Genomic DNA, 15,874 nt, shown 5'->3' with positions numbered 1-15,874 from the left:
TTGACAGCAGGTACTGTTTATTAACTGACCAGCTTAGAAAAATAATCATGGGAGACACCTTAGTTCATTCTTCTAATAAGCCTGTTGATCTGATCCTGCCTGCATCTCCACCTTCTACAAAATGGGTGGTCTTTTTCTTCATTCCGCCCCGTGGAGAAGATAATTTAAAGGGCCACAGGAAGTTATTTGCTTCTTTGAAGCGTTTTCCAACAGTATAGATCTCATGAATCAGATCCTCCATGCAGATGATGCTGTATTTTCCAAGAGATCGAGCAATCACAGCGTTATCTGTCAAAGCAATTCGCTTCTTTTTGATTTTGCCATAACCACGTTTGTAGATTAGTTCATTTACTGACTTCAGATTTGGATACCCCCATGCAATATATGGCTGCTGTACAATCCTTAGCATGTTAATTGAAGCCTTGTTGAGCTTCACAAAGGTTCCATTGAAGATTTCACGAAGGTGAAGAAGCTGCAACACCTTTCGGACCTTTGGGCTCACACCGTTGATACCTCTGATCCTGATGACAAACGCCAGTTTGGGTTCTGCAGGTACATAGAAGTTGCCAGCTTTCCTTGCCATCCTCACCATTCGAATTTCAGTTCTGTACATCTGCCTATATTCCTTGTGATAATGCTTCGCTTTTTCATAGATAAGCTTCCTCCTTGCCTTTCGAAGCATCTTTTGGGCAAACTTCTTTCTCAGGCGCTTAATCTTCAGCTCTGCGAAATTCCTTCGCTTTTTCTTAAGGGTTTCCGGCACAACAGGAACCTTCTTCTTCTTCTCTTCTACACCCTCCATGGTTCCAGCCGGAAAAAGAGGCTAACATTCCTTTCTTATGCCCCAAGGTATCAATCAACGTCAGGTTGTAAATCTTGTATAGCCACGTGCAGCAGAGAATTCATCTTTCCTAATTGGGACCAAAATTTAGTTTTATTTAGTTTCATAATAGAAAATAACTGCTCATAAACATAGGTACTTCCAAACATGGACAGAATCTTTGCACAATGGTTTTTATATTTAGGGTAACCATTCCCCAGGGATCCATAGAATTCTGGGATCCCCACATCATCATATTTAGTTTTCAGTACAGTGTTGACTGCAATTCAGTAACTTCCATTTGCAGCTCTTCATTCACATGATTAATCAAGAAAGGTAAACTGAACAATATCAGCTCCTTTTCATAAAGAACTGATATCAGAGAATCATTTTTGGAATTCAGTCTTCAGCGCTTTAATTTTTAGAATATAGTTCAGGCCATCACTTTTTTTCAGAAACTAATTTCAGTGTAAGGGAGTGGGCCAGACTGTTCCTTGTCAAATGAGTTTCCCAAAGACACAGTTTTGCTAGGAATGAGTGAATTGAATCATACATTTGTGTAACCACTTGTGAATGCCTTTGCAGAGAAATATCCAATGTATTCAGATGTGCTGTAATGTCAATCAAAAAGGCTAAGTATTTGACCCAATTTTTGCTAGTGAGCTGAGGCACAGATTTTCCTTTAGAAGACACGAAAAAGTCAATTTCTTCCAACAGTTCAAAAAACTGCTTTAGTACCATACCACGCCTCAGCCACTTCACTTCCATGTTGTAGAACAGGTTTTGACATTGTGCGTCTAACTCACTGAAAAAAGTGTTGAACTTTCTGTGGTTTGAGCCATGGGAAGGTATCCAGATTATGCTGCAAATTACTATGTCCATGACATGATCCATTTTTAACTTTTTAGCACAAAGTGATTCCTGGAGAATGAGGCCATGCACAGACTTAAGTTCTGTGCTTTTGCAAAGCCCTGCCACCTTAGATTTCAGTTTTGTAACAAGTTGTTTAACACCAACCATTGCAGAATTACCATCTGTGCTAACACTTACTAATTTTGACCAGTCTACATTAAATTTTTTAAGACTTTTATCAACACATAAAAATATGTCATTTCCTGATGCTGTGCCTGTTATGGGTACCATATTTAAAAGTTCTTCAGTCACATCAAAAGTTTCATCAGCATCATGAATGAACACAGCCAACTGGGGAACATTATTTATATCAACACTCTCATGAGTTGCAATAGAGAAAGCCACAAATGATTTCACTTTTTCTTGAAACTTGTCCTGTAAGTTTTCAGCCATATCATTAACATGCTGAGCAACAACATTACCAGGTAGTCTTCTATTTGCCAATGCTTGTCTCTGTTCAGGGCACATAATTTCTGCTGCACTCAACAAACATCCTTTTTAAACTCCCCATCTGTAAAAGGTTTTGATGCCCAGGCAATTTTCTCATTTAATATATAACTATAGGGCTGGGCACGGTGGCTCAAGCCTGTAATCCCAGCACTTTGGGTGGCCGAGGTGGGTGGATCACGAGATCAAGAGATCGAGACCATCCTGGTCAACATGGTGAAACCCCATCTCTACTAAAAATACAAAATATCAGGCCGGGCGCGGTGGCTCAAGCCTGTAATCCCAGCACTTTGGGAGGCCGAGGCGGGTGGATCACGAGGTCAAGAGATCGAGACCATCCTGGTCAACATGGTGAAACCCCGTCTCTACTAAAACTACAAAAAATTAGCTGGGCATGGTGGCGCGTGCCTGTAATCCCAGCTACTCAGGAGGCTGAGGCAGGAGAATTGCCTGAACCCAGGAGACGGAGGTTGCGGTGAGCCGAGATCGCGCCATTGCACTCCAGCCTGGGTAACAAGAGCGAAACTCCGTCCCAAAAAACAAAAAACAGACAACAACAACAACAACAAAAATATATATAACTATACTTCATAGCAGCATCACCTATTTTATTCACATTCAAAAGCAAATCATGTTGAAGTCTGTCTTTTTGTCAGTTCATTAGGTTTTTTTGTCACTCATCTTTTCTGTATATTCCTCATGGTTCCTGCTATGGTTTGTTTCATAGTGGTGTCTTAGGGTTTGCTCTTTTGACACAGAAAGACTTTGTTTGCATATTAAACATGTAGGGACATTCTTTACCTCCACAAATAAAATAGGCTTCTCTCACTTTTCTTGAACAGTGTGGTTGTCTTGTTCTGTACTTTGTCTTTGCACTTGTGAAAGAGACAAATGCATAAGAAATATTAAAATGTCATCTTCTTTTCTTTTCCCCAAGACAAAGTTTCACTCTGTCACCCAGGCTAGAGTGCAATAGTGTGATCTCGGCTCACTGCAACCTCTGCCTCCTGGGTTCAAGCAATTCTTCTGCCTCAGCCTCCCAAGTAGCTGGGATTACAGGCGTGAACCAACAAGCCCAGCTAATTTTTGTATTTTTAGTAGAGACTGGGTTTCACCATTAAACAGGCTGGTCTCGAACTCCTGACCTCATGATCCGCCTGTCTCAGCTTCCCACAGTACTGGGATTATAGGCATGAGCCACCGTGCCCAGCCATGTCATCTTTACTATAAGAAAAAAGTGTTATTTTCCAAGAAAAAGGTATTAACTCTATGTTTAAAAGTGTAAGTTTCCGCACCACTGCTGTTTTCCCTCAGGAACTGTGGGGGTTACCAGCAAACAAGGGCAAAGGCCACACCTAAGAGGAAGCAGCTACTTCTCATCGCCAGCCAACTGCTGCCATGTGGGAATGCAGCCACCGTGCCACCAGATTTTCTTTTTTTTTTTTTTCGTGATAGATAGGGTCTCGCTCTGGCGCCTAGGCTGAAGTGCAGTGGCACCAGCATGGCTCACTGTAGCCTCAAACTCCCGGGTTCAGGCAATCTTCCCACCTCAGCCTCTTGACTTAGCTGGGACTACAGGTACGCACCACCACACCCCAATTATTTTATTTTATTTTTGTACAGATGGGAGTCTCTCCATGTTGCACTTGTGATCAAGTGCAAGCGATCCACCCACCTCAGCCTCCCAAAGTACTGGTATTACAAGTGTGAGCCACCTCACCTGGCCAGATTTTTTGTTCTATCAAAAGAAGCTGGAAACCCAGGGTTTTATGTGAAATTTCTTGACTTTTGAAATACTCATAACAAATTCAATTGTCTGTTACTCTGTAAGCAACAGTCTGCTGATCAGATTAGGCAAATTCAGGGCACTGGATTGGGGTCATTGGTTTAAACCTGCAAAAACACTACTTGAAGAAAATTAATATCTGAAGAGAATTAAATATCTAATTCTGAAACCACAGATATAAGAACTTATTCAAACAGAATCCAGGAGAGTGACCAAAAAGAAAAAATAAACTGATGGGTTTCTTTTTTTTTTTTTTTTTGAGACAAGGTCCAGCTCTGTTGCCCAGGCTGGAGTGCAGTGGTGTGATCTCGGCTCACTGCAACCTCCATCTTCCAGGCTCAAGCCATCCTCCCACCTCAGCCTCTCAAGTAGCTGGGATTACAGGCATGCACCATCACGCCTGGCAAATTTTTGTATTTTTTGCAGAGACAGAGTTTTGCCATGTTGACCAGGCCGGTCTTATCCTGGCTCAAATGATCCACCTACCTTGGCCTCCCAAAGTGCTGGGATAACAGGCATGAGCCACCATGCCTGGCCAACTGATGGATTTCAAAGGGCCATTTCTTTTGCAGACATCGGGTTACAGTTAACTAGGACAATATTAATCAGTTTAATGTAATTATGAGAATGATTCACTTTCAATACAGAGGAAACTGCATTTTGAAGGGCTGAGTGGCCCTCCCATCCCAACTACTTGGGAGGCTGAGGTGGGAGGATCACCTGAGCCCAGGAAGTTGAGACTGTGGTGACTGTGCCACCACACTCCTGTGTGGGTGAAGGGAGTGAGACCCTGTCTCAAAATAATAAAAAAAGATAAAGTGCTGAGTGCCCTTAAACTCATACCAGCCCCTCCCTTGGGACCCCCCTTCGACAACCCTGGTAACTCTCAATCCACAGAGCTCTGGGACCACTCACGAGACTCTCCAAGTGCTGTTCTTTCAATCTCTATTTTTTTTGGCCCTGGCTTTTCTCTCCAATATGGTCCAGAACTATGGCAAGCCCATCAACCTCAGTTCCCTGCTTTGCTTCCAAGGCTCTCCCTGCCTCAGCTTGTGACTTGAATTCAATATATGCAATCCCGCAATTGTGGGGATGAGATGAGGGAGAAAACAGTCAGCATTTAGGGCCACAATCTGTTATCTGTCTTCTGAATCAGAAATATACAAGATTCAAAATCCAAAAAGTAGAAAAGGATATGGTTTTGATCATGTAGAAAAATGAAAAAAACAAACAAAGGATATGGTGTAGTCTTCCTTATATTCCTATTCCAGGCCACCCAATTTCTACCATACAGGAAACATTAGGTATATATAAAAACAAATGTATACACATACACAATTTTTCTTAAAAAGCTTGATATAATTAACATATCATAATATTCACCTATTTAAAGTTTACAATAGTTTCTAATATATTTACACAACTGTACAATCATCGTTGTAAACTAACTTTGGAACATTTTTATTGTCCCCAAAAGTACCCATCAGTAGTCACTCCTCATTCCCCCCAACCCATTCTCACTCCCAGCCACAAGCAACTACTGCTCTAGTTCAGTCTGTAAAGATCTGGCTATCCTGGACATGTCATATATGGAAGGACATACCATACTTTATCAATCCATCAACTGATAGAATTTTGGGGTCATTTCTACTTTTTGACTATTAAATAATGCTGACATGAACATTTGTAGAAAAGTGTGAACATGTGTTTTCATTTCTTTGAGGTAGATACTTAAGAGAATTGCTGGACCATATGGCAACTCTATGTTTAACATTTGCAGAAACTGTCCAACTTTTCCAAAGCAACTATATTATTTTACATTCCCACCAGCAACATATGAGGGCTCCAACTTTTCCACATCCTTGTCAACACTTGTGACTGTTTACCTTCTTTGTTACAGCCATTCTAATGAATGTGAAGTATAACACATCACGGTTTTGATTTACGTTTCCCTAACAACAAATGGTGAGCATCTTTCCATGTGCTTACTGGCCATTCATGTGCCTTGTTTGGAGAAATGTTCATTCAAATCCCTTGCCCATTTCTTAACTGGGTTGCCTTTTTATTGAATTAAAATATGAGTTCTTCATATATTTGGACACAAGTCCCTTGTCGGATATATGATTTACAAATATTTTCTTTCAGTCTATAGATTTTTTCTTTTTTTTTTTTTTTTTTTTGAGACTGAGTTTCACTCTTGTTGCCCAAGCTGGAGTGCAATGGGGCAATCTTGGCTCACTGCAACCTCCACCTCCAAGGTTCAAGTGATTCTTCTGCCTCCGTCTCCCAATTAGCTGAGATTACAGGCACACACCACCACGCCCAGCTAATTTGGTATTTTTATTTTTTATTTTTTGAGACAGAGTCTTGCTCTGTTGCCAGGCTGGAGGACAATGGCACGATCTCAGCTTACTGCAACCTCCGCCTCCTAGGTTCAAGCGATTCTCCTGCCTCAGCCTCCTGAGCATCTGGGACTACAGGCGCATGCCACCACGCCTAGCTAATTTTTGTATTTTTAGTAGAGACAGAGTTTCACCATGTTGGCCAGGATGGTCTCGATCTCTTGACCTCATGATTCACCCATCTTGACCTCCCAAAGTTCTGGGATTACAGGTGTGAGCCACTGTGCCCAGCCAGTCTATAGATTTTCTTTGACTTTTTAAAAATGGTGTTTGAAACACAACCATTTTTAATTTTGATTAAGCCCAATTTCTCAATTTTCTTTAATCACTTGTGCACAAAGTTTTATTGCTGTGTTTTCTTCTAAGAATTTTATGTTTTAGCTTTTACATTTAGGTCTTTGATCCATGTTGAGTAATTTTTTGTGTACAGTGTGTTCTCCGTTATATTTTTACATAAAAGGCAGAATACTATACACACTGTTCTATACTGTCTTTTTTCACTTAATAATGTATCCTGGAAATTATTTCCCATCACTACACAAAATGTGATTTCACTCCTTTTTATAGCTATATAGAATAATATCTTATGGATCTGCCAGACAATTTTAACCACCTGTTGCTTGATATTCAGGTTAATTCTAATCTTGCATCAAACAACTTTGCAATACATTATTTCACACTTGTCTGAGATTATAAATTCTTAGGAGGAGCAAGATAAAATGGTATTTGCAACTATAACTTTAACAGATAGAGCTAAGTACCTAATCTCCATAGAAATTTCTCCAATTTCACTTCCAATAACAAAGTATGAGCATGCCACTTTTTTTTTTTTTTAAGACTGAGTTTTGCTCTTGTTGCTCAGGCTGGAGTGCAACAGCGCAATCGCGGCTCACTGCAAGCTCTGCCTCCTGGGTTCAAGCGATCCTTCTGCCTCAGTCTCCCGAGTAGCTGGGATTACAGGCATGTGCCACCATGCCCAGCTAATTTTTGTATTTTTAGTAGAAACGGGGTTTCTCTGTGTTGGTCAGGTTGGTATTGAACTCTCGACCTCAGGTGATCTGCCTGCCTCAGCCTCCTAAAGTACTGGGATTACAGGCATGAGCCACTACGTCTGGCGAGCATGCCAGTTTTTTTTACCCTCTTTTCCACTGTGTTAATAAACCTTTTGATCTGTGACTACCTGAGAGGTAAAAAGTTGTATCTCAGTGTAGATTTCATTTGCAATCCTCTTACTATGAATGAGGATGAGTAGTTTTCCTATGTTTAAAAGGAAATTTTTTTTCTTTTTTTTGGTGGGGGTACCAAATTTCTTTATTTGAAGGAATGGTACAAAGAACTTAAGTGGATGTTTTGGTACAACTTATAGAAAAGGTAAAGGAAACCCCAACATGCATGCACTGCTATGGTTACCAGGAAAGTCACCCCATGGCTATGGGGAAATCAGCCTAAGGCTTAGCTTTCGTTATCATTGTCTCCCAGGGAGTGCTTGTCAAAGAGATATTCTGCCAAGTCAGACTGGGGTGCTTCCATCTTGCCCAAGTTGGTCACGTGGTCACCCAATTGTTTGATGGATGTCACCTGCTGATTCAGGTAATGTCTCTCAATGAAGTCACACAAATGGGGTCATTTTTGTCAGTGGCCAGTTTGTGCAGTTCCAGTAGTGACTGATTCATATTTTTTTCCAAATGTAATTCATACTCCATCGCATTCAGCCCACTCTCCCGGTCATCATTGTCTGGTTTCCTGATATCCTGAAGGAAGATTTGGCCACCTCATTGGTTCTGCAGCTTCATCAGTTTCTCAGCATGTTGCCTCTCCTCATGAGATTGGTGAAGAGTATCTGGCAAAGTTCTTCAAAGCCGCATCATCACGGTCAAAGTAGTAAGACATGGACAGGTAGACATAGGAGGCATAGAGCTCCAGGTTATCTGGCAATTGATGGTGTTCTCTGAGTCCTGGGGATAGTTCTGGAGCACCTGCAAGGGGGACGCGGTCATCATGGTGGCGGGTAAGGAGAGGTGGTTGTGGCAGTGGCGGCGGTGGCTGCGTGGTGCTGGAGTGGCAGCGGGGGCCTTCAGGCGGTCCAAGGGCGCAGTGTGGAGGTGACGGAAGGCTGACTATTGGTGGCTGGCCAGGGTGGGGAACGAGCGCTGGGTTCCATCCAAGCACTGTTGAAGCAGGAAACTGCGGTGATTCCTGGCAAAGAACATCTCTCTCTCTCTCTTTTTTTTTGACACAGAGTTTCGCTCTTGTTGCCCAGGCTGAAGTGCAACGGCGCAATCTCGGCTCACTACAATCTACAACTCCTGGGTTCAAATGATTCTCCTGCCTTGACCTCCTGAGTAGCTGGTATTGCAGGTGCCCACCACCATGCCCAGCTAATTTTTTGTATTTTTAGTAGAGGCGGGGTTTCACCATGTTGACCAGGATGGTCTCGATCTCTTGACCTCGTGATCCACCCGCCTCGGCCTCCCAAAGTGCTGGGATTACAGGCTTGAGCCACCGCGCCCGACCCTGAGTCAGATTCTTAAAGCTAATGCACCACACTCTTTTCTGGCATAGGTACTATGCTTTATTTCACATGGCCATGGATTCTCTGGCTTCTCTTATCTCCCCTTTACAATAATTCTTTCTTTTGCTTTTAATTTAGGACATATCAGATATTAAATTGAAGAACAGATACTACACTTGACCTTAGCCAAAAGGCTGAGAAGTGATACAATAATTCTCCATGTACAGAAATGATTATAAAGATATAAAAATATTTAATTAAAACCTAATTAAACCTTAATAAATTATATAGCTTTTGGCAGAAATGTGTTTGCTTGTTTTCCAGAGACAACAAGCAGAATGCTCCCAAATCTCCTCCTGGCAAACACTGCTAACAATTTGGAATTTATTCTTTGAGATTTGTTTTCCTATATTTATCATAGCTTTCCAGGTCAACATATATAGTTCTATCTTAGGCTTGTTAGATCTGTAGTATCCTTTCTAGAGATTAGCTTCATCAGAACACACTGCTACAGATTATTTTAGAGTTCACCTACACCAACACATTTAGCTCAAAAGTAACTATAAAACCAATATTCAGGCTGGGTGCAATGGCTCACGCCTGTAATCCCAACACTTTCGGAGGCCGAGGCGGGTGGATCACCTGAGGTCAGGAGTTCAAGACCAGCCTGGCCAATATGGCGAAACACTGTCTCTATTAAAAATACAAAAAAAAAGTAGCCGATGTGGTAGCGGGTACCTGTAATCCCAGCTACCTGGGAGGCTGAGGCATGAGAATCGTTTGAACACGGGAGGCGGAGGCTGCAGTGAGCTGAGACCCTCACCACTACACTCTAGCCTAGGCAACAATAATGAAACTCCATCTCAAAAAAGGAAAAAAAGAAAACAATATTCAATTTCCACCTCAATGACAATCCCTTCAAAACATATTATACTCCACCCCTCTAATTTCACCATATTCACTCTTACTCTACCAAAGCCTAGATACCTAAGGACAGTGTTTCACTCATTGGTTACAACATAAACATAACAGTTCCATGTTCTATTTTGGCACCTGTCCAAGCAAGTTACCTAGCATGTTATTCTAGTGGAGTCAGCCCTGGAAAGAGAAGAATAAATGTACATAATCTACGAATAAGTTCTAATCTTCAATCCTGTACTTGGTAGCAGAGTAAGTCTCTATATCTCTATAGCACCACTACAGTTTTCTAGAAGTTTTGGCTGTCCCTTTATGATGTCTCCTTCGATTTTTTATGCCTACTGGCAGAAAGCTGGGTAACTACTCTTCCCTTCTCTAAAATCAGACATAGAGATTTGAGAGAATGTAAGGAAATTCCATTATGTTTGTATCCAGCAGACTTACATTCTTATTCAGTACAAGGTACAAAACATACCTTTTATTCATCCCAGCCTTGCTCACTAATCTGATTTGAAAAGCATCCTGAAACACTTCTTTTAATTCATGTTGAGTGACTCTGTCAGACACATTCTTTTTTTTTTTTGAGACGGAGTTTCACTCTTGTTATCCAGGCTGGAGACGGAGTTTCACTCTTGTTATCCAGGCTGGAGACGGAGTTTCACTCTTGTTATCCAGGCTGGAGACAGAGTTTCACTCATGTTACCCAGGCTGGAGTGCAATGGCGCGATCTCGGCTCACCGCAACCTCCGCCTCCTGGGTTCAGGCAATTCTCTTGCCTCAGCCTCCTGAGTAGCTGGGATTACAGGCACGCGCCACCATGCCCAGCTAATTTTTTGTATTTTTAGTAGAGACGGGGTTTCACCGTGTTGACCAGGATGGTCTCGATCTCTTGACCTCGTGATCCACCCGCCTCGGCCTCCCAAAGTGCTGGGATTACAGGCTTGAGCCACCGCGCCCGGCCCAGACACGTTCTTGATCAAAAGTGTTTTGGCATTTTGATCTACATAAAAACAAAAGAATATTTCTGGTGAGTTCAGATTTAGTAAACATTAAAAATCCCCTACGATAGAAAAAATACCCCTCAAAGAGTTGCAAAGTGGAAACAATACATCTTCGTTCGTTTAATAAATATTTGAATACATACTCTAGGCTAGGGCCTGTGCTACATGCTTGCTGTGAAAACATGGACTTGGCCTCTGCTCTCAGGAATGTGTTTTTGTTGGAGAAAAGACAAGTAAATGAATAGTCACATAATTATACACCTTGATGTGTGCCAGGACGGACAAGTAAAAGGGGCAATGAGGAAGTCTAGTAGAGAAGACTTACCCTAGTGTGGGGGTAAGGAAAGAGTTTTCTGATCTGAGGAAGCGATATTTAAGCTGGGACTGGATGGGTTTCAAGTAGCCAGGGACTGAGTCCTGGAAAGAACGTTATGACAGAGAAAGGTAGGCCGTGCATCGCGAGCACAGAAGGGAGGGCAGCGTGCAACGGAGGCAGGTGGCTCATCAGAAACTGAGGATTACTTGCACCAAATTAGAAAGAATGTGATATTTCTGCCTGACCCAGAATCTTCTAGATACATCGATACCTTTGAACAAATTGCCTTGTTTGCATACCTTTGTTTTCTTTCCCTTTGGTTTCTTAAATTTAATTTCATACCCAAGGATTTTTGTATCACTAAGTTCCAGGGCTTTTTCCTGATCATCAACAGATTTAAAATTCACATAACCAAATCTCCTACAGAGATGTAGAAAAAAAGGGAAAAGGAAAAAGCATACATAGGTAAGATGAAGAGTGTATGCCTCTGGTTAGCTAATCACACTAGCTGTTGGAACAGAAATTAGCACTACTAAGTCACAAGCAGCTGCCTAATTTACAATTTAAAACCAAGGCTCTACAAACTGGCAGTCAGTACTGTGAAATAACTATGGAGAAGTAGTTCTCACCCCGGGGGGTGGGGTGGGGGAGGCAAGTTTGACAATGTCTAGAGACATTTTTGGCTGTTACAAATGGGGAAGCATCTAGTATCTAATGGGTAGAATTCAGGGAGGTTGCTAAACACGATGAACTGGACAGCCACCACTACGTAGAATTGCCCAGCCCAGACCCGGTGTGGTGGCTCATGTCTGCAATCCCACCACTGTGGGAGGCCAAGGCGGGCAGATTGCCTGGGCTCAGGAGTTGGAGACCAGCCTGGTCAACATGGTGAAACCCTGTTTCCACAGAAAATTAAAAAAAAAAAAAATTAGCTGGGCATAGTGGTACATGTCTGTGGTCCCAGCTACTTGGGAGGCTGATGTGGGAAGATGGCTTGAGCTGGGGGGCAGAGGTTGCAGTGAGCCAAGATTGCATCACTGCACTCCAGCCAAGGTGACAGAGCCAGATCCTGTCTCAAAAAAAAAAAAAAAAAAAATTGTCTAGCCCAGAACGTCAATAGAGAGATTTCGTTCTAGAGCAAGGGCTGAGAATCAGTGCAGAGTTTGCCTACTGACATCTCTATTAGTTTTCAGCTTAACAACTAACAAAATTTAACCAAAAGCTATAGAAAATATGGCTTGAATTTACAAATTTTGCTTGGGCGCAGGGGTTCATACCTGTTATCCCAGCACTTTGGGAGGCTGAGGTGGGAGGACTGCTTGAGCTCAGGAGTTTGAGATCAGCCTGGGCAACACGGCTAAACCCTATGTGTACAAAAAAGGTGTGGTGATGTGTGCCTGCAGTCCCGGCTACTCAGAAGGCTGAGGTGGGAGGCAGAAGTTGCAGTGAGCCATGATAATACTACTGCACTCCAGCCTGGGCAACGGAATGAGACCCTGTTTCCAAAAAAATTATTTATTTATTTATTTATTTTTGGCCAGGTGCAGTGGCTTACACTTGCAATCCCAGCACTCCGGAGACTGAGGCAAGCGTATCACTTGAGACCAGGAGTTCAGGACCGGCCTGGCCAACATGGCTAAACCCTGTCTCTACTAAAAATATAAAAATTAGCCGGGCATGGTGGCAGGCGCCTGTAATCCTAACTACTTAGGAGGCTGAGGCAGAATTGCTTGAACCTGGAAGGCAGAGGCTGCAGTAAGCTGAGACCACATGACTGCACTCTAGCCTGGGTGATGGAGTGAAACTGTCTCAATAATAATAATTTTTTGAATTTTTAAAAAACAGGCAGGGCACAGTGGCTCATACCTGTAAGTCCACCACTTTGGGAGGGTGAGATGGAAGGATCACTTGAGCCCAGGAGTTTGAGACCTGCCTGGGTAAAACAGCGAGACCCTGTCTCTAAGACTTGGAAGATCTTGGGATTATTTTAATATTTTGGTTGAGAAAATAGGTAGCAAAGTTAAATATAACAGATTTACCAAGCATGAGCCATTGAAGGATTTTAAACATTCATTTTGAACTGCAAATGACTGAGGTAAAATCCCACCAAAGGGTGAAGAGCAGGCAACAAAAGGACCTGAGAAGACAGCAGCCTACGAGCCACGATGAAGTAGCATAAAGCTACTGGAACTCCTCAATTCTCCACGAACATCAAGTGCTGGGCTGATAAGCTCTTAAAAAACCTTCTTAATTTATTGGTATTTACCTGAACAAGGCAACCCTGACACCAACAACCTCAAGATCATTTTTAGCAAAAAATTCACTGAGACCAGACTGTAGTTCAGCAACAGTTTTGTTGAAATTCAGGTTTCCAACAAACAGTTTGAAAGCTACAAGTGGTTCAGCTGCTACACAAAAATGTTTAAAAAAAAAAAAGAACTCAGTTCAGAAAAAGTAGCACTAAAAGAAAATCCATTAAAGATTGTGGCTTATTATAACACCAAGCTTCTGTAGCAAATCTCACTGTTGCTCGTCTGGGCTAACAGAGACTAAGTTTCTGCCAACATGACATTCTCCATGCATCTCTTGTTCTTTAAACCACGGCCAATAAGTTACCTTCCAATTTCTGGTTTTTGGTTCCACGGGAATTTTTCTGATTGGCCATTTCCTGCCTTCGTTTATCAGGTGTTTCTCTGATAGGTTCTGTGGGTGAAAGCCAGAACACTGCATTTGCAATCAATCATCTGCTTTCCGGAAACTTTTATACTACCCACAAACATCATTCCAAAGCTACACTTAATTGTGACAAGACTCATCAGTTGAGTCTGGTCAGGGTACTTTTAAAAGCATTTATAAATTAATAAGAAAGTTATTTAAATTCATACAGGAAATGCAACAGCCCCTTCTGATGGGCTTCACTTACAACTAGCATTCCCTGATGCTGGCCACACTGCTTAACAGTGCTGATCCAGGTCATGCGACCTTCCTCCTCCTCCTCCTCACTGCCTTTGTCACTGCCAGTCATCATCCTGTTCATCATCTTCAGTCCTCATGGGAAGGTCTTTCCTACCTTTGGTCCCAGCTTTATTTTTACCCTCCTAGAATCACAAGGAAAGCCACCTAATTAACAGTAATTAATTACTATTACACAGACTAGTTAAGAATGATAAATTCTCCTTTCAGAGAACAATTGGTTTTTTATATCTGGCTGTATACAAAAATCTAAGAAAAAAATTCAGTCACTTTAACTTTTTACTTTGAGATAGGGTCTCATTTATGTTACACAGGCTAGAGTGCAGTGGTAAGATCATGGCTCACCGTGGCCTCAATCTCCTGGCTCAATCCATCCTCCCACCTCGGCCTACCAAGTAGCTGGGATTATAGGCGTGTGCCAACACACCTGGCTAATTTATTAATTTCTTGTAGAGATCAGGTCTCTCCATGTTGCCCAGGCTGCTCTTGAACTCCTGGCCTCCCGAAGTGCTGGGAATACAGGTATGAGCCACTATGCCCAGCCTCATTTTAACTTTATTATGAAATAATTTTAAATGATTTGTTCTTGCATTTTAATAACTACAGTAAGAATTACTCTTTAGTAGCCACAGTATTTTAAATGTTACATAGACTCCATCAAGACAGAAAAAAATCACTGAAAATTAAATCTGAGATGGCATCTGTGTGGCTCATAAGCACAAAGACAGAACTCATCAATGTATAGTATTCAAAGAGAAAACTTCTGGGCCAGGCACGGTGGCTCATGCCTGTAATCCCAGCACCTTGGGAAGCCAAGGCAGATGGATCACTTCAGGTCAGGAGTTCAAGGTTTGGCCAACATGGTGAAATCCCGTCTCTACTGAAAACGCAAAAATTAGCTGATGTGGTGGCGTGTGCCTGTAATCCCAGGTACTTAGTAGGCTGAAGCAGGAGAATCACTTGAACTTGGGAGGCGGAGCACCATGCCACTGCACTCCAGTCTGGCTGACAGAGAAAGACTCTGTCTCAAAAAAATAAAAGAAAGAAAAAGAAAACCTCTGACTTTGGTCAGGTAGACAGCAAAGGTCAAACATCCACTGAGACTCCCCATCAATGAAGCCCATCCTGAAGAATCAGCCAGGGATTGCCAACGCAGTTTTTAGAGGGATGGATTATTAACAGAACCTCTCCCCAAATGCTGTAGAATGGCATGCACAGCAGCTTGTCTCTAACTCACACTCACCAAGAACCCCCTGGAGAAGTCCTCATCTTGGTCCAACTCACTGTTCCTGTCTTCATTCTCCTGGTAGCTCTCATGGTCCTTGAGCTTGGCTCCCCTCCTGCTTGGTGATATTAGCTTCTCAGCAAACACAGGAGCCAGAGACTTCTCCTCCCCTACTTTCTTTCCTGGGGCAGTAGCATTCTTCCTGCCGTTCTTCTAAGGGACAAGAACGTGGAGGACAAACAGCAGCAATGAAAAGATGCCTCCTCATGAGGCTGCAATCACACTGCACAGTCACTAAGTGCAAGATTCGGGTCGGGCATGTAAGTTAACAACTATTTCAACTCTCTAGGATGAATTTCTCTTAAAAAAAAAAAATGTAGTCAAAAGCCTTCCAGCACCCCAATCACCTGGCATGCTTGTCTAAAGACAAAAAAGAAGGCTGGGCACAGTGGCTCATCCCTGTAATCCCAACACTTGGGAGGCAGAGGTGAGCAGATCACCTGAGGCAAGGAGTTCAAGACCAGCCTGGCCTTTTAGTAGAGACATGGTAAAACCCTGTCTC

The 15,874-nt window shown here is 42.4% G+C and overlaps 2 protein-coding genes and 1 pseudogene across 2 annotated transcripts in view; all 3 read right to left on the bottom strand.

The window, feature by feature from the left end:
* LOC108304742 (60S ribosomal protein L7-like) lies at positions 1 to 818 on the bottom strand. Its single transcript, XM_037738719.1, has one exon. The coding sequence runs from the start codon at positions 800 to 802 to the stop codon at positions 65 to 67; it is 738 nt and encodes a 245-aa protein (XP_037594647.1). The 5' UTR covers positions 803 to 818; the 3' UTR covers positions 1 to 64.
* Positions 819 to 4,801: 3,983 nt separating this feature from the next.
* The window catches only part of LOC108304741 (nucleolin-like), a 20,929-nt gene continuing 9,856 nt past the window's right edge, over positions 4,802 to 15,874 (bottom strand). Inside the window, exons 3-8 of the mRNA XM_037738765.1 lie at positions 15,372 to 15,525; positions 13,381 to 13,522; positions 11,410 to 11,534; positions 10,766 to 10,797; positions 10,273 to 10,364; positions 4,802 to 5,049 (exon numbers count right to left, since the gene is read on the bottom strand). Coding sequence (XP_037594693.1) covers positions 4,911 to 5,049; positions 10,273 to 10,364; positions 10,766 to 10,797; positions 11,410 to 11,534; positions 13,381 to 13,522; positions 15,372 to 15,525 — 684 coding nt within the window. The 3' untranslated portion in view covers positions 4,802 to 4,910. The remainder of the gene's footprint in view (positions 5,050 to 10,272; positions 10,365 to 10,765; positions 10,798 to 11,409; positions 11,535 to 13,380; positions 13,523 to 15,371; positions 15,526 to 15,874) is intronic.
* On the bottom strand, positions 8,989 to 9,085 carry LOC119471355 (annotated as a pseudogene).

This window comes from Cebus imitator, unplaced genomic scaffold, assembly GCF_001604975.1.
Source record: "Cebus imitator isolate Cc_AM_T3 unplaced genomic scaffold, Cebus_imitator-1.0 Scaffold57, whole genome shotgun sequence".
Classification (NCBI taxonomy): Eukaryota; Metazoa; Chordata; class Mammalia; order Primates; family Cebidae; genus Cebus; species Cebus imitator.
The sequence above is the reverse complement of the archived record's forward strand: the minus strand, read 5'-3'. Positions and strand labels throughout refer to the sequence as shown.